Here is an 18,505-nt window from a genome sequence, read left to right as displayed (position 1 = left end):
GCCACTACCAGGATCTATCTGACTTAGAACATGGCCATCTTTCCGAAGCAAAATACACTTTTTTAGTCATTAGAAACATGCAGTTTGTTTTCCTAGCAAGTGAACAGACAGGCTATATTCTTCTCCTATTTCCCATTCATGACCCTGGTGATGGCGCCTCACACCTTTCCTCATGAGGCTTGTGTGAAATTCATGTCTGGTTTTACAACACTTTTTTGCACCACAATGCCATTGTTCTGTGGGTGCATGTCAGATCATTCCCAGTTCCCAACCTGACCTCAAATGAGCAGGACGTGGCATGTCTTGGAGGCCCATTTTCTCGAGTATGTTCAGCCGTTTTCACAGTATGTTCAGGCGAGTTCCGTACACAACCCGACATGTCTGAGTTCCAGCTCGAGCTGGTGTAAAACGTTTTGCTGCAGCATGGTGGCATCTCTGCCAAACTGTTCTGTAGTTTTGATCCTAACCAGTTCTTGCCAGACAGACCGGCCGATGTCGCTGCCTCCTCCCCCATTTAATTCGCCCTGCTGGAGCAACCGTTCTGACGAGCTGTCCTGTTCCCAGTTTGACCCGTTCCTGGTAGACCACATCATGCATTATCTTCCTGCATTTTTAGTTTGTTTCTCGTTTATGGAAGTATTGATCGTTTTGATCAATTTAACTCGCATGTTTTTATGTAGCATCTCTACTAGTTTTTCTTTACTATCTTGGAGCCTGTTCCCTAGCTTGATGTAACCAAGGAGGTTATATTTTTCATGTCTTTGAAAGTTTGATGTAACGCTGTTTGTACATTTTCCTGTTACAAGAAACTCTTTATTATTGTCTTGTTCGTTTTCTGACTTTCTTTCATGATCGTAAGAATTTCCTTTGTTTATGTTATGAATAAAGATGTTCAGTAACATAGGTTGATTTGCTGTTTCCCTTTTTGTTAATTCTTTAATTGCTTTTATTTGCATGAGAAAGGTGGGCGTCTCCAACTTAGTCAATTTATTCGTTGGTTGGTACACCCCTACCGTGTACACTATTTGATATGCACTAGATTTCCGACGGTTTCTAGCGAGGACCAATCAGATGACTGCTATCAGGTCACTGACCGCCGTCGACAATTAGCCAATGGCAGCCTAGTTACGGGCTAATTGCACCTCTTGTAGCCATCTAGTTTCATGTAAATGTCCTACACTCAACCCAAGCGCATTTGAGTTGCTGTTTTGAGTTCTTCCGTACGTCTAGATCGATCAGCTTGAATATAGTTAACTTTGAAAGTTGGATGATCAAAAAGCGGAGGGACTGTAGAGATGAAGTTTTACACTTTCAATGGTGCTGCGCTCGCGCTAATGGAGCGGTCGCTACGCGCCCGTTGCGACAACTGTGGAACGTCGAACTAAGTTTGTGTCAAGAAGCTACAGAAGCCTCCACAACGTGTAAAAATTGTGACGAGGAAGTGACTTGGGTTAGCCCTAAGAATGGACACAGATATAAATGATCAATGTGATTTTATTGAATTATTGAATTTAGTAGAATTAAAAGTACAGTAGACCCTTCTCTTCCGCCATAAGTCACAGGTACTTTTGTGATGAGCCGGCTGTATGGCCTCGTTATAAAGAGGTTAGTCTCCAAGCAGACCCTACGGTGCCTTAGAAGTTAGAAATTATAGTATCAAAGCTGGCCAGGGACTTGGTATACCGGCACCAGGTGCCCGTTTGACTCCCTTAGCCGGCTATCTCCCTTTGGCCGGCTATACTCCTTTGCCAGCTTATATACTATTTCTAAGGCACCGTAGGGTCTGCTTGGAGACTATAAAGAGGTCACCGGTAAGTTAGTATTAGCACTTGTATTGTTATAATCAAATGTACTGTATCCATATTTCCTAAGAAGTTGTATACTTACCTATGTTGAGCCAGTAGATGTACTAAATAGTACACGGTCATAATATGGCATGCTATCATGCATGCATTTTGCAATGATGTGTGTAAAGTTTTGGGCTAGTGTAACATGTGTCACATTTTACATTGTTGTTATTTCTGTAAAATATATAGTAAAAACAGCACGTAGTTCTACAACTCACAACTTGGATCTTGTAATAAGGTAAAAAGACGTTTCTAAAGACCCATGTGCAACGGCTGTAGTAAGTTGATTCTTCAGTCCGTACTTCTATTCTATATATTACCAGTATTTAAAGGGACCAGCTCACAAAAATACATGCTGCAAACTAAAGGAACCCCCACAAAGATGGCCTTTGTAATGTATTGACGGTATTTAACAGCTAGTAATCGACGGACAATAGGTGTGAAACACTCCTCCCTGGCCCCCGCGTGCCACCGGTCTGGTGTTAATTGGTTACTCTGCATTTGAAAGAACCGGCTTCATGGGCGTTGACCTCGCTAGAAATCTACTGAATAACATTTAGAGCTAGGCCACCCCTACCCCAAGGGAGACCATTCAGTTGAATGGTGGGCGTCTCCAACTTAGTCAATTTATTCGTTACTTAGTACACCCCTACCCCTAGGGACACCATACTATGTGGATATAGTCACAAGAAATACTCGCTCCTGATTGGCTGAGGAAAGATGGCCATGTTCTAAGCTTGTATTGGCCCTATTTTTATTAACAGGATTTGGAACCTGGAAATATTCTCTGGAACAAACTTTTGTCTAATGTTTCCTTAATTCATATTAAACATAACAGCTTCATGGCCTTTTTCATCACATTGCAACTCAAGTCTTTATCTTATGATGGTCAAAATTTCAAATCAAAGGAGTAAGTAACAGAAGAAACAACATGCCGACACCAGGATCAAACATGGGCCGGCACAGTGATCACAAATCCAACGTGCATACCACAATGCCAAAAGCTCAGAGCTGTTGGCGTGTTCAGTTTGGCAGCGCTTGAACCCCACTGTTACATCAGATCAAATTTTCTTGGAAGCAAGTCAATGACGTTACCTGCATATATATGACAGGGCAAACTGTGACACGGATTTTGTAAAGTACTGGCAAAAACATTAAAAACTTTTTTAGCACTTCCAGTCCTGTAAAAGTTTTTTGGATACTATCGATCAGCAGGTACTTTCAAGATTTTAATGCATGAAGGTATTACATTTCATCTGCTTGATAGATTCTGAATAAGTGCATTCAAGAACTTTGAAAAAGACATTACATATTCAGGAAGTTTAATTTAAACATTCAGGTATGCTCACCACCCATGGTACGATTTAACTTGCTGGCAGACAAAAACAGAACCTGATAATTTACAAAGCCAGGACAAGCTGGAGGTTGCTATATCAAGAAGGTTATAGGTTGATGACTTTCTTGGTGAAATCAAGGACGTCCTTGGTTACATTTCATAAACCCTCCATATAAACCTCTGCTTGAAGAAAACAGCAAACCAGGAAATTAGTACACAAAAGGCAATGGACTCAGAGCAAACAAAACAGATGCATGTACAATGTTTTTAGTTTTACACCAATGTGTGAAATTTTACACCAATGTGTGAAGACTGTTTAGCCCAGAAGCGGCAATTATGCACAAAACAGGCCAAGAATAGGCTATCATGTATCAAGTAAATATACCTACTTACACTTAGTTTTTAGTTTTTGGAGTCATTTTTAAGCTGTTGAATCGGCCATGGTTTTTTCGTTGTTTTTTTGCGACCTTTTCTGTTTAAAGTTTTTACACCACTTCTATATATAGTATTTTTTTCTTGGGACTACCCCTCCTGTTAGCACTTGCGACAGGCCTAGGGTAGCCCATTAGAAAAGGAAAGAAAAAGGTCCTTAGAGTAAAAACTACATGTATTACTAAATATAGTAAAGATTAAAGTTTATCATGAGAAACAAATAACGTGTTCTCCAACTCAAGAAAGTTAACTTACCAGAGTTGGTCATTAAGCAACTTATTCACTGACAGTAGTAGTTAAGTAGTATGCAATTTACCAACTCCAATAAACTTTCATGCTAATCAAAAAAATATGTATCCTATGGTTGCTGCAATGTTTAGGCTAGGTCGGTCTGCTCAGAAATTGAATGCTTATGGTATCAAGGTGTTTTGTTTAAAAACTCCCTGGTTTTCTGTAAGGGATTACATAAGATCATAAACTACTTCTCACCCAATTGCAACTATTCTTCTCTTCTAATGACACTAATCACCAATTAGTGCATGCATTGTGGTTGCTAGTTAGCATCTAGATACAAAAAAGATAGATCATGGCTTCTTTAAAGATGGGAGGGAAAGGAAAGGGTAAGTTGACCCAGGACCACCTTTGGTTGAAGTAAATGTACGGTCAAAACTAAAACTAAAAATGGAAAAATTGACACTGCCCCAGCTTCTGTACTTCTACTGAAAAATTAAATATGCATTAACCACAGAAGGGAACATATTTGTTGAAGCCCAGTTTGTAAAAACTACTGGGTAGTCTGGCACTTCTGGAAGGCATATTTTCAGATCATAAACTACTTGTCACCCAGTTGCAAAAACTTTTCCCTTCCATGGTGACATAAATTACAAATTTATTTAGTGCTTGCTTGTTTTGCTTCTGTTTGCTGGATAGCACCTGCAAAAGGGGAAAGGGAAGGAGAGGTGATATAATCACACTAAGTAATAAAATGACTATGCCAGCATTTACACTCAAAGAAAACAACCAGAAAACTAACTGTTTCAATCAAGGAGGTTCCATAGAGAAGGAAATACATGTAGGACAGGATGAAAACCCCGCTGCATGCCATTGTTCAGACCCGCTAGTTCCCCCCGTGATATGTTGTTTCTGCTGGTACACCTCTAAAGTGACGTTCCCCTCAAGAGACTATAATGGCACAAAAAAATCCAATGCGCCGAGCCATGACGTCATGCGTCCCGAGCCGGTCCGTTTTTTTTTTAATCACTGCATGAAAAGTCGAATTTACCACATTGGTAAATGTGATGTATAGCCGGGTAAAGTTTAGATTTACCCGGGATTTATCGACATTTACCCGCCGGTAAAGGTGCAAATATACCAGGCATTTACCCGCATGGTAAAGCGGGTAATGTTTGCCTGATTTACCCACATTTACCAGGTTCGTGTAAATATGTATTTACCGAGATTTACCGTACGAGGTATTTCTCATATATTTTGCGCATTTACCGACATTTACCAGGCGGAGTATATCTCATATCGCTGTATTTACCCATATTTACCTCGGATTTATACAAACATTTACCAGAATATTCAATGCCATATTTACCCCCTTTACCCACATTTAGCTGGAAGTTTACCGATCACTTCCAAGAATTACCCAAATTTACCCATGATTTTGAATCAGAACATGGTTTGTGGCAGAACTCAGTAATATTTATTGGATAAGCATATCAACATTGACAGGTTTTCAAAAGGGTAAACAGATAAATGCTCTAGCTTTACCATATACAATTGTTACCTTTTCTTATAATTCAAGTTTAAAGTAATGTTCATAGTATGATTGGACATTAATCAACTGTCCTGTTTACAAGCTATATATCATGAATGACATTCAACAAAGTAGCATCAGTTTATCATCACACACTATCTAAACCTATCATCAGTCTCTGTGATTTTGCACTGACAAACAGGCTTTAGAAATTATATACAAGAATACTTTTGCCATACACTATTTGTTTCTACCAGACTCTGGCCTGGTCAAATGGTAATTTTGAGTAGGAGTTAGTTGGCCAAGGAGTGAACTGACTGGCAGGCAGATAATTGAATAGGTTGCAAAAGACTGAAATCCCATGGTACCTTATTTGTTCCTATCTTTTTCATCCAGCTGACATGTCTGCCTGGAGAATACAATAAGCCCTCAGGCAAGAATTTGCAATATATGTACTTTTTTATAAAAACAGTTGTATCACATACTCTGTGCAATATCTAAACTATGCTGTCACTGTTAACAAATGTATGAATCAAAATGTTCCACTATATAATCAGATACTCAAGACGAATGAAAGAAACAGTAACATGACAATAAAAACTGCAATGCATAAATGACATATGACATTCAGTGAGGCCTGTATTGTTTTACACTTTGCCAACATGATCCTATCAGCATCATGTAATGCTGCATGTTTATCCAAGCAATAATTCATCATTATCTTCACTTCACAGATTGGGGAATTCATAACCTATCATTTCTATATTAATAACAGATTAAAAACAAGCCTATAGTGATCTGGCTAAGAAATCCTTTTTCTTTAGAGAAGGGTGAGGGGCAGATGCAAGTGAGGGTTCAAAATACCACCAGTATATGCAGGTACAAATGGAATTATCAAATGGGACCTGTGTAGGTACAATATAATACTGACAACTATGTAAAATGTATCACAAATCATAATCACATGGTTCATACAATCGCACAACACTGAAACACAACTTACTTCATACTGGAAGTTTTCAGAAGCTATGAAGGTCTTAGTCAGTTAGCAGCCCTTAGGCCAACAGCGATCAGATATAAGAACAAAGTTGTTGTCGATACAAATGTTTAAATACAGGTAAGTAAACTTATAACATCCTCTCCAAATTCTCATCTATATTCTAGTCCTCTGCTGCAAAGCACTCCGTGTAGTGTCCACACCAGCACAGGCTGCCTTCCTCTGTGTCTGAATCCTGAACTCCTTGGCAGGAGTTTGGAGTCCTTTGTGTGATGAGCCAGTTCCTACATGATAAAACAAAAGTATCACAGAATATCAACCTATGTGTGGAAATCGAGCCTACCTAAATTTGCGTCTGAAGGGAATACCCATGTGTACTGAAGATTGATAAAAGTAGAATACAACACAGTGTATTCCGCATCTGCCTAGGTACCAGCCAGCCAGTGTGTCGAGTGATCCGACCCGTGGGAAGGCTGGGACTGAGGGTGATACCGAATTCATTGTGTTGTATTTTACTTTTATGTCATACCTGGGCAGCGATAATGGTTGATAGGGGTGTTCTGGACCGGGTGATAAAAAGCTGCATCACACGGGCTTCGAACTTTTATCACACAGTCAAACACTTATGCACTCTTCCCACACCTAGAGCGGCACAGTCTAAAATTCGAATATCTGATTCGGACGTTAGAATTGCTGCTGTAACTGTTTTTGTTTGAGGACACCAAAGTTTTTATAACCTCTGGCACGTTTCGCATCGAAACTTGTGTTTCTTCAGGTAGGTATGTCATAAACAAAATAAAACATGGTGTATTCTGCATCACCCTCGGTCCCAGCCCTGCACGGTCGGTGCCGACAACTCTATTCTTTAAGTTTAACATCAATTCGAGAAAACTTCCAAGAAAAGAACTCCGCTCTATTCAAGTGATGGAAGCCTGTGTAATACAAATAAAAAGCCTGTGTGATACAGAAAAGTACCATCCGGTCCAGAACACCTGTATCGAATGTTATCAGGTATGACACAAATAAAAATATATATGTACAGCAATCAAGGAACATGTCACACGATTTTGACATAACTGGGGTAACCTTAGTTGTGCCTTGTCGCATCACAACAGCTAACTAAAACCAGACTACGCAGAATCATGATAACGGCCTGCCTCGGTAAACACTAAAGTGTGCCAATGATGATATTGAGCATGCAGGACTGTAGTCTTGAGTCTTACCTATGGAGTGTGTAGCAGCATTGAAGTAGTCAGCAGCTAAACTTCTGGCTGATGCTTGCTTTACTCAGGACTGGCTATCCACCCTCACAACTTGTGCTGCATGTCTGAAGGAGGTATCTACTGCAGCTGTACTGGAGGCATATAAAAAGGGAAACGATGACACAAATGACAAAATCAGATCCGGTCAACCCAGAATTTAATACATAAACACCGTGACTTAAATCCATACCTGAAATATAATATAAAATGTATTAAACAAATATTAAATTAGTGACCAAATAGCTGTCAGTTACTGAACAGTGTTCAAATTATTAAAGGTTAGCCCTTGATAAAAATAATAGTCATGACGAGTTTGACAGCCTTGGCTGTCTGTGATGCCAGCCATTTGAACGAATAAATGAACGAAAATTAAATATATAAATATGTATATAAATTATAATAATAACCACCAGGTGCCAGTCAGTAGGTACCCAAATTATGAGTAATGAGGCTGTTTTAACGTGGTCGTATATCAAAGCACAATTATTCACCCCTCAAGTGCTGTTTTGCAGCATATTTTCATAAAACCTAATACGAAATGCCTGTTGTCCAAAAAATTAGGCATTTTCCTAATGGGGGAGGGGGGCAGGCTAGCTGGAGACAAATTTGCGTTTCTGATGATCACATGTCAAAAAAATTAGACAAGTGGGAAAAACGAATCTACATTTTGCTTTAAACTAAAACAGCACAGTCTAATAATATTTTCTACTCACCGAAGTACACGTTGGTAATCCTGTTAGGGGTGCGCCGCCCAGGGTGGGAGGGGGGCGGCCGCCAAACGTACATCCAAAAACATTAGTCACGATCATTTTCCGTCCGTTTAAGCTTACACCATATCCCCCCAACACTTACAAGCCTCTCCCAAATTTCTGACCGACCATAGCAGACTCATTGTGCCATTTTTAGCGTAGAAAGCGATACGTAAAACCTCGTAGTCATGTCCGATCTCATTTCTGTAACGACTTTTTTCTAATCGTCCCGCCCGCATAGTGCGCATGCGTATCCGACGGTCCAATCAGATCGTAGTATTTCTGTGGCCTTTAGGATGTTGACCCCAAGGTCGGAAGTTGACCTTTTAGCATCCAATACAGCAAGAGTAGTACCTGGGACATTTGTGAAACCAAAAAGCTCCTTGGTGAAACAATGTAAAAGCTTATAAGACTTTCCTTTCTTGGTTAGATTCAAGTTTTCTTTACAGCAAAGATTGACCTTTTATCTCTTTAATTTTTTCACTGTAGATTTAGAGTGTTGCCAAAAGCTGTTATTCATTATACAGAAGTGTTATTCATCACAAACTGTGTAGTATAATACAATAATAGATAATAATAGATCTGTGATTGTGAACTGTCTTGAGTTTTAACTGAAGCATTTTTCTTTATAAATATAAAACGGGCCCACTATGTAATTCTAGGTATGGTAAACAATCATAGTTTCCCAAAACCCCACCCCCTTTTCGATCATGGTTCTATTTCGAACACCTCCGTCAAAAATAGCCATTCTGTCCCACTGGGGCAGTTTTTGACGGAGGTGTTCGAAATAGAACAGGGGGTTCTATTTGTTCTATATGGCGTTCGACAGGATCGGTCCATTATACTCGTTCATAAATAAAACTAGAACAACAATAACTTTATTACGCCTACAATTTCACTCAGGGCCTAAAAAGCTAGTTGACTGGTAATGATAACTGTGTTCGACTTTCATGCTCTGACCTCTGTCCCAAATACTATTATCTCAGGGGATGTTCTGTACACTGCGGGTACCCCCGCCCTGATATAACCATTATCTCAGGGCGGTGGGGTGTTCTGTACCCTTCGGGTACCCCCGCTCTGAGATAACCGTTATCTCAGGGGGGTGGGGTGTTCTGTACACTGTGGGTACCCTCGCCCTGGGATAACTCTTATCTCAGGGCGGTGTGGTGTTCTGTACACTGTGGGTACCCTCGCCCTGGGATAACTCTTATCTCAGGGCGGTGTGGTGTTCTATACCCTTTGGGTGCCCCCGCTCTGAGATAACCGTTATCTCAGGGGGGTGGGGTGTTCTGTACACTGTGGGTACCCCCGGCCTGAGATAACTCTTATCTCGGGGCTGTGGGGTGTTCTGTACCCTTTGGGTACCCCCGCCCTGATATAATTGTTATCTCAGGGCGGTGGGGTGTTCTGTACCCTTCGTGTACCCCCACCCTGAGCCTTATACCAGGGTCCATCCTGACAATGTAATACATGTACCCCTGTATAAGGCCTTATATCAGGGTCCATCCTGACGATGTAATACATGTACCCCTGTATAAGGCCTTATATCAGGGTCCATCCTGACAATGTAATACATGTACATTTTGTACCCCTGTATAAGGCCTTATATCAGGGTCCATCCTGACAATGCAATACATGTACCCCTGTATAACGCCTTATATCAGGGTCCATCCTGACAATGCAATACATGTACCCCTGTATAAGGCCTTATATCAGGGTCCATCCTGACAATGCAATACATGTACCCCTGTATAAGGCCTTATATCAGGGTCCATCCTGACAATGTAATAGATGTACCCCTGTATAAGGCCTTATATCAGGGTCCATCCTGACAACGCAATACATGTACCCCTGTATAAGGCCTTATATCAGGGTCCATCCTGACAATGCAATACATGTACCCCTGTATAAGGCCTTATATCAGGGTCCATCCTGACAATGCAATACATGTACCCCTGTATAAGGCCTTATATCAGGGTCCATCCTGACAATGTAACACATGTACCCCTGTATAAGGCCTTATATCAGGGTCCATCCTGACAATGTAATAGATGTACCCCTGTATAAGGCCTTATATCAGGGTCCATCCTGACAATGTAATACATGTACCCCTGTATAAGGCCTTATATCAGGGTCCATCCTGACAATGCAATACATGTACCCCTGTATAAGGCCTTATATCAGGGTCCATCCTGACAATGTAATACATGTACCCCTGTATAAGGCCTTATATCAGGGTCCATCCTGACAATGTAATACATGTACATTTTGTACCCCTGTATAAGGCCTTATATCAGGGTCCATCCTGACAATGTAATAGATGTACCCCTGTATAACGCCTTATATCAGGGTCCATCCTGACAATGCAATACATGTACCCCTGTATAAGGCCTTATATCAGGGTCCATCCTGACAATGCAATACATGTACCCCTGTATAAGGCCTTATATCAGGGTCCATCCTGACAATGTAATAGATGTACCCCTGTATAAGGCCTTATATCAGGGTCCATCCTGACAATGCAATACATGTACCCCTGTATAAGGCCTTATATCAGGGTCCATCCTGACAATGCAATACATGTACCCCTGTATAAGGCCTTATATCATGGTCCATCCTGACAATGCAATACATGTACCCCTGTATAAGGCCTTATATCAGGGTCCATCCTGACAATGTAATACATGTACATTTTGTACCCCTGTATAAGGCCTTATATCAGGGTCCATCCTGACAATGTAACACATGTACCCCTGTATAACGCCTTATATCAGGGTCCATCCTGACAATGTAATACATGTACCCCTGTATAAGGCCTTATATCAGGGTCCATCCTGACAATGTAATAGATGTACCCCTGTATAAGGCCTTATATCAGGGTCCATCCTGACAATGTAATACATGTACCCCTGTATAAGGCCTTATATCAGGGTCCATCCTGACAATGCAATACATGTACCCCTGTATAACGCCTTATACCAGGGTCCATCCTGACAATGTAATAGATGTATCCCTGTATAAGGCCTTATATCAGGGTCCATCCCTGACAATGCAATACATGTACCCCTGTATAAGGCCTTATATCAGGGTCCATCCTAACAATGTAATACATGTACCCCTGTATAAGGCCTTATATCAGGGTCCATCCTGACAATGCAATACATGTACCCCTGTATAAGGCCTTATATCAGGGTCCATCCTGACAATGTAATAGATGTACCCCTGTATAACGCCTTATATCAGGGTCCATCCTGACAATGCAATACATGTACCCCTGTATAAGGCCTTATACCAGGGTGCATTACCAGAATTTACCTGTATTTATCCAAATTTACCGGGTAAATATGTGCTAAATGTGGGTAAATATTGTACATTACATTTACCGGGTATTTACACACCAATGGTAAGTTTGGTAAATCCGATATTTCATGCAGTGTAATCTGTTTTTTTTTTATTTTTCCTTTTTAGACAAATAGTTAATATATACAACGCTTTCATCTTGCAAGCACTGGGCATTGCACATTTGACAGTTTTTTTCCCTTTTATGATGATTTTCTTTTTTTACTCCCCTTCGGAAACATCCTGCATTTTCATCAAAAATGTGGACCTTCCTAGTTTTACTTGTATTTAAATCTTTGACCAAACAATGTTAAACTTTACGTCTACCCGCACCGCTGGAGGATTTGGCCAGGATGTCCAATCTGCAGTGATATTTGATTCGATTTGTCTATACAGTGTACATATTTTGCCGTACTAATACATCTTGACGTGAAAGATTCTTTAACCTTGCAGAGTGAACTGAGCACAAATATGCTTTATATAACCTGCTTGTTGCCTCTCTCCCAACACCCCAAGAATAATTACTGTGTTCTTGTATTCTTTATGGGCGCATACATATTTTCCTTGGCAACTATGTTTGTGTTTGCTTCCGACATTTAGCTTCAAAATAGTGCAATAGACAATTTCCCTCAACTCAATCAGAAAGCAATATTTGGTGTAAATATTAAGAAAAAAAGTTTTTTATACTTAAACCATTAAGGGTTATCTATAAATATCTATAATTATATATAATTATATATAATCATAGATAATTATAGATAATTATATATAATTATGTAAGCTGGCACCTATAGATTTAGGATGGACGCAATAGTGAGTGATGTGAGTGCTTGGCTCTCATAGGTTCACCTGTGACATATCCTTGATAAATGTAGACTTGCGGCCTATCAAAAGCTGGAAACATTGAGTGCATGTTGCAGAGAAGACATAATGTTTGATTGGCCGTTTAACGGTAATTGTCGGACTGTGAAGGTCCGAGTAAAAAACACACAACACTGAGGAACCGTTATACACTTCTCAACCTTGAGTATTTACAGTGAATTAAATTCACTCCGTGCAACAGACATAAGATTTCCCTCAACTTTATCAGAAAGCAATATTTGGTGTAAATATTAACTTTAAAAAGTTTTTTTGCACTTCAACCATTAAAGATTATCTATAATTATATATAATTATGTATAATGGTTATAGGACTATGTATGATTATGTATAATTGTCATAAATTGTGCATATAACAATGCATAATGATTACAAGTGTTATTTATAATTATGTATAATGGTCATCGGGATTATATATAATTATGTGTAATGGTGAAATGGGTTATATATAATTATGTATAATGGTGAAATGGGTTATATATAATTATGTATAATGGTGAAATGGGTTATATATAATGGTGAAATGGGTTATATATAATTATGTATAATGGTGTAATGGGTTATATATAATTATGTATAATGGTGAAATGGGTTATATATAATTATGTATAATGCCCCAAAATTATATATAATTATGTATAATTATAGTATAATTGGACTAATCCCTAGAGACCCATTGACGCTTTCCGCATATTCATTACCCTTCGATATGTACTCAATAAAAATATGAAGTTGATCGGGTAAAGCATTTCGGAGTTATGGACTCGAGTCCAGAATTAGAGTGTTTTTCCATAATTAAAAAGACGCCTGTTATCAGTCAATTAAAAAGACGAAATGTAAATGTATTAATTACACACCAAAAATTCTGTTGATGTAGAGCCAGTAGTTATGATGGCTCAATATAGATACGATTAGGTGCGAAACTGTGACTTAGGCCACAGCAAGTAAATCTTATGGATGACATCCTCTACAGACTGCAAAAATAGTGAGATAGGGCGAAAAAAAAAACAAGATGGGTAAAAAAAAACAAGATGGCTAAATTTTCAAAATAGACACCATAAATTTTGTAAGAAGAGTTGAAGTGACAAAATATGGTAGTACTGACAACAAATCATTAATTCCTGTATTAAAGAAGTGAACTAGTGTAGTAAAAGTGACACTAGTGTGGTAGACTGGTATCACTTACCAAGTTGGCAACTTCAATTATGACTTCCATAGTGGTGCCAATTTTCTAACTATCCAGCTGGTTTCACTTCTATAACTACAATCATGGCTACCTCGCTAATGTCACTTCTGCAAGTACAATCATTAGGCTCCAACACAACATACTTTCCCATTTTGGTACTTTCTTGTCATGTTGACCATCTCCGAAGAAGACAAAAAATCATGTTTTTTTTCTGAAATCAGGCAAAAATTAATGAGCGCGCGGATGTCATCCATAGAATTTACTTGCTGTGGCCTTAAATACATGTGTGCATGTCGCTGTGGATCATGCAAATTTGCTTTCAAGCAAAAGATCTCTGGAAAAGAGAGCTTCTTACTCTCTTTGATGCAGACTATAATTGACATATATGTCCGATCTCAGTTAATCACATTCATGTCGATGTTTCAGATAATGCAGACAAAGAACTAAGGAAACTCCTCTACCGTATCTCGCGGAACGTGACTGAAGTACGCCACGTGGAAGATCTGGTCGGAGCACTTGGACTTAAAGCAGATGAGATGACTATCATCCAAGTAAATAGCTTTTGGTCACTTAAACATTTGGAAGAAAATTCGTATACATCTGAAACGTGGTTTATTCTTGCTATCCGAACAACTATGTAGTCTCTACCAGACTTTGGGTCGATGGAAAATCAGCGCGCTGTTCCCTTGTGGGCTATACTCCTCTGGCCTGCTTACTCCTCTATTTGTTCCATTTCTACCTTTTTCCAGCGACCCTGAGTCTGGTAGAGACTAAAAATTATGTACGTTTGTAAAACTGTTGCTGCTTATATCCAATGTTGTATAAAACATTATGTAACTGACACGTGTTCTACTACCTATGAAACGCAACAATTATAGTGTAACTGTATTCAATATCAAACCTTCTACTTTCAGGATTCAAAGAACCAAAACCCGAGTTCCCAGGCCTACAAAGTTTTATTAAGGTGGATGGAGACGGACGAGGAAGCGTCCCTGGACAAGCTTCATCAGGAGCTGAGTGAGTCTGGCATGGAGACGTTGGCAGAGGAGGTTGGCAGGATTAAGGTATTGGCACCAAATTGTTCTAAAAAGATTGAGTTTGATATAAAAGTCGGTATTTTTCACCTATAGCTGGTACGTTTCAGGTTACTATGGATTTTGCTTTTACAGGCTCAACCAGTTAATAAGCGACCGGCAGGTACATCAGCTGGACCGCCAGCCAAGCGATCAGTAGCTGGACAGTCTTCTCTTGACGGGCATCATGAGGAGCAGCTAACCCAGCAACAACTACTAGAGGAAAACCGCACTTTGAGGACCCTGGTGGAAGAACTACAAGACAAGACACCAAGAAGTCGAGGTGAGCTTGCTGGACATGAATTCTATCTATCCAAGACACAGGTGTCACCTCCAAAAAGAGGATGAGCTGAACTGAACAAGGCACCTTGCTGTCTACATTGCCTGAGCAGAAACACAGCAAATGCTGTCAAAAAGAATGAATGGTCATGAATGATCGATTGTTTGAACATTTGATTATTCATGACAGCTCAAATCGGCTCGCAGAACAACAGATATTAGGAATAACAAAAGTTTACAAACAGATTCAAACCAACCTAGTTAAAGAGTGTATCTTTTGTCAATACATACATGTGATGCATGTGAAGTGAGAGAGATGACAAGTCGAAGTTCTCACAAAGTTTACACAGATCCCTATTTAAGACCTAAGAAGGTATAAAAGATGGTAAAAGTTTCTCAGCGTCCATACAGATACAGAACATCTGAAATATAATCTTAATATCTACATCATTCGTGATTTAACTGTCTCCAGGACCTGGAGCCAGACCTGTGGTGTTGCTGCTCAACGATGAGTATGGAACTGCAATGGGGGACGTATCCACCGTCCACGGCCAGATGGCGTCCCTACTGGCTTCCAAAGGGGCAGAGGTCTACTCTACAGTCCTGAATGCCACAGAAGACGATAAGCAGAATGCAGCTACTGATGGGGTTCAGCTCATCTTTCCAACAACATCCAAACGTGACAAGAGAGAGCCCTGCCTTGATTGGCTGACCTTTGACCACAAGGGTCGTTATCCGGACCTTCCTCCAGTAGACTTCATTGTTGGCCACGTGCCCATCACAAGCCATGCAGCAAGGCAGATCAAGGAGCAACGGTTTCCTGACGCCAAACTCGTCCAAGTCACTCACGTGATGCCAGAAGACACCAACCAGTACAAGAGTGATGAGAGGGTGTTGAGCATCGGAGACGAGCAGAGAAACATTCTTGAAGACCTAGAGCATGCTGACGTGATCATCTCGGTAGGCCCATACCTGCATGACTACTACAAGGTTGAGACGGGAGGTTTCGAGCCCCACCACGAGTTCCTGCCTAAGCCATCCGACATCTTCAGCAAAGCAAGGGTCAAATACGTTGATGCCGGCACAAAAGTGGTTCTGTCCATCGGCAGGGTCAAGGGTGTGGAGAGGCTGAAGGGGTACGATCTAGCCGCAAAGTCCGTGGGCCAGGTGATCGTAGCACTACCCAACACCAAATGGCGAACCCGCGGCATCACAAAAGAAGATTTCCAGGAGAGCAGGGACATCATCCAGTCCAACGCGCGTAAAATCCATTTCACCCCCCTGAAGTATGGCACACAGGAGGAGCTGCGTAAGGACATGGAAAAGGCAAGTGTCGTTCTGATGCCGTCACGTGCAGAGCCGTTCGGACTGGTTGGTCTGGAGGCCATCGCTGCAGGGGTGCCCGTCCTGGTCTCCCACAAGTCAGGTCTTGCGATGTTCCTGAAGACACAAGACCCCGAGTTCGACCGCGCAATCGTAGAGATCGAAGATGACGACGATGAGGCCGCCAAAACCCTGGCCAAGCGCATCATTCAGATCCTAAAGGATGAACCCAGAGAGTTTCAAGCCGCACAAAGGTTGAAGGAGAAACTTTTGGACTCGGAGTACTGGGCTGCTTCACACACCAAGTTTCTCGAAACCTTTGGTCTGAAAGGCTAGCTTCTTACCACATCGGTTTAATTTCTACCCATCATTCAAGTAATTGTAATATGTTAGCCCCATTTTAGCCTTATCTGATTGTAGATGTCCCTGGGTTTGAATTCTATGTCTTGGCTTCCAGAATGCTGACTCCCGATGAACCTAATGCCACCAAGGGACATTGTAAAAGCTGTCGTGAGTAGCATAATAAGGCCACACTAATTGTATTTGTTGTTTCTCGGATTTTTTAAAGAAAAAAAAATGGGGTCGGTCGGTCGAAAAAAAAAACTTTTGCAAAAAGTCGGGGGTAAGAGAGATCAAGGAGCTTACTTAAGTTACACAACAGAAATAACATTTTAACATTTCCTGATAGGACAGTTCAAAGTTTGAAGAAAAATGATAAATGCACAGTCCAAAATAGGCACGTACAGCTACCGGAATTTGAGGCCCATAGTTTATTTGAGTAAGGAGAGGCAGTGAAAATTTGTCAACTCGTTGTGTGGCCATCGATTTGAAAAGTTTGTTTTTTTCAAATCGGAAAAAAGTAGGGTCGGAAAATCCGAGAAACAACAAATAAAATTGGTCTAAACAGTTGTCTAACTATCCCATACGTCATCAAGACGTTGTTTAGTGCACAGCAATTGATATCCGGGAAGTACCCTCATCAACTTTCTGCTGGTTAAACATCCCAATATTGCGAAGTTAAGAAGACTATATGTTATAGAGCCCTGAGGATTATTGTACTTTATATAGACTTTTCAAATTGACATTGGCAATGGCAACACTGCATTCCATTTGAATCCCAGTCTGCTGTATATTTGGACTCTGCACAGTAGTTTGGTGAGTTCTTGGGTTCATACATTTAATATATATATCTTTATGATGATTAAAAGGCTTGGGACTATAAGATTTCCGAACTATTTAGTATATACAGATGACGCTTTATTTTGTGTGGGTTAACTTGTGCATTTGCCAAAGCTGCTTTCTGTAAGGCTGGTGTGACATAATGATGCCGTTCACTGTACTTGTCTATTGTACAAGAAGAATAATTGCGAATTATTTGCCAGGGCTGGAATTTTCTGTTGTAACCAGTTGGCTAATGCAGATACAGACGAACACCATCCATGTACAAATATCAGATTAAACAAATCATTTACCAAAGCCACAGGTCAATGGTTGTGAATGTTTGCTTAATATTCATTTATTCATTTCGCACATAAAACAATAATAAAGTAAGGAAAAGTGACGAAAAGTGACAGAAGAGGGGAACAGCCTGCATGGCTTGTACAAAGACCTCCTCCCCTTAACTGCGCTAATACTAATAAAAATAGAAGTGTAGTAAAATTTATATGTAATGGGTTCAACGCTACGGCAATTACAAAAATTATTACAGTACATCAATTGTGTCACAGCTGTAGTTAGATCAACCAGTCAACCTCCACAACCCCTGCTTTTGCTATTGGGTCAGTTAGTCCCCACTCTTAGTGAGCTGAGTTGGTTTAATCATGACATTGGGAGGAGATGCTCTTACAGTTAGAGTAGCATTCGGATCACACCATGAAGTGACCTTCGGGGAACAACAGACATTAAAGCACCAAGAAAGATAGAAAGGACATAAATGAGAAAGCTGCATGTAACAGGCACAGAAAATTCCAACCCACAAGCCTATTAAGTAACCATGCACACAGTATCCTGTCAATAAGGATGTCGTTACGAAGTCAATCGC

General features: G+C 40.3%; 2 protein-coding genes and 1 long non-coding RNA gene across 4 annotated transcripts in view; 1 reads left to right on the top strand and 2 right to left on the bottom strand.

Annotated features, from left to right (window-relative positions):
- Nucleotides 1-18,505, bottom strand: part of LOC118414413 (transformer-2 protein homolog beta-like) — a 119,684-nt gene that overhangs the window by 35,929 nt on the left and 65,250 nt on the right. The window lies entirely within an intron of this gene.
- On the bottom strand, nt 5,999-8,625 carry LOC118414419. Its single transcript, XR_004830964.1, has 3 exons — nt 8,350-8,625; nt 7,598-7,728; nt 5,999-6,658 (listed from the first exon to the last, which is right to left on the bottom strand). It is a non-coding gene; the product is annotated as an uncharacterized LOC118414419 (long non-coding RNA).
- On the top strand, nt 14,070-17,940 carry LOC118414412. Its single transcript, XM_035818444.1, has 4 exons — nt 14,070-14,340; nt 14,704-14,853; nt 14,959-15,145; nt 15,614-17,940. Exons 1-4 carry the CDS (start codon nt 14,326-14,328, stop codon nt 16,798-16,800), a joined length of 1,539 nt encoding a protein of 512 aa, XP_035674337.1. The 5' UTR covers nt 14,070-14,325; the 3' UTR covers nt 16,801-17,940.

Source organism: Branchiostoma floridae, chromosome 4 (genome assembly GCF_000003815.2).
Source record: "Branchiostoma floridae strain S238N-H82 chromosome 4, Bfl_VNyyK, whole genome shotgun sequence".
NCBI lineage: Eukaryota > Metazoa > Chordata > Leptocardii > Amphioxiformes > Branchiostomatidae > Branchiostoma > Branchiostoma floridae.
Note: the sequence above shows the minus strand (reverse complement) of the source record. Positions and strands in the feature narration are given on the sequence as shown.

Bases quoted from the DNA above. Each gene is read 5' to 3' on its own strand.
- LOC118414412 (XM_035818444.1), top strand. The intron at 14,854-14,958 runs GTATTGGCACCA...TTGCTTTTACAG, and splicing joins AGGAGGTTGGCAGGATTAAG to GCTCAACCAGTTAATAAGCG. The intron at 15,146-15,613 runs GTGAGCTTGCTG...AACTGTCTCCAG, and splicing joins CAAGACACCAAGAAGTCGAG to GACCTGGAGCCAGACCTGTG.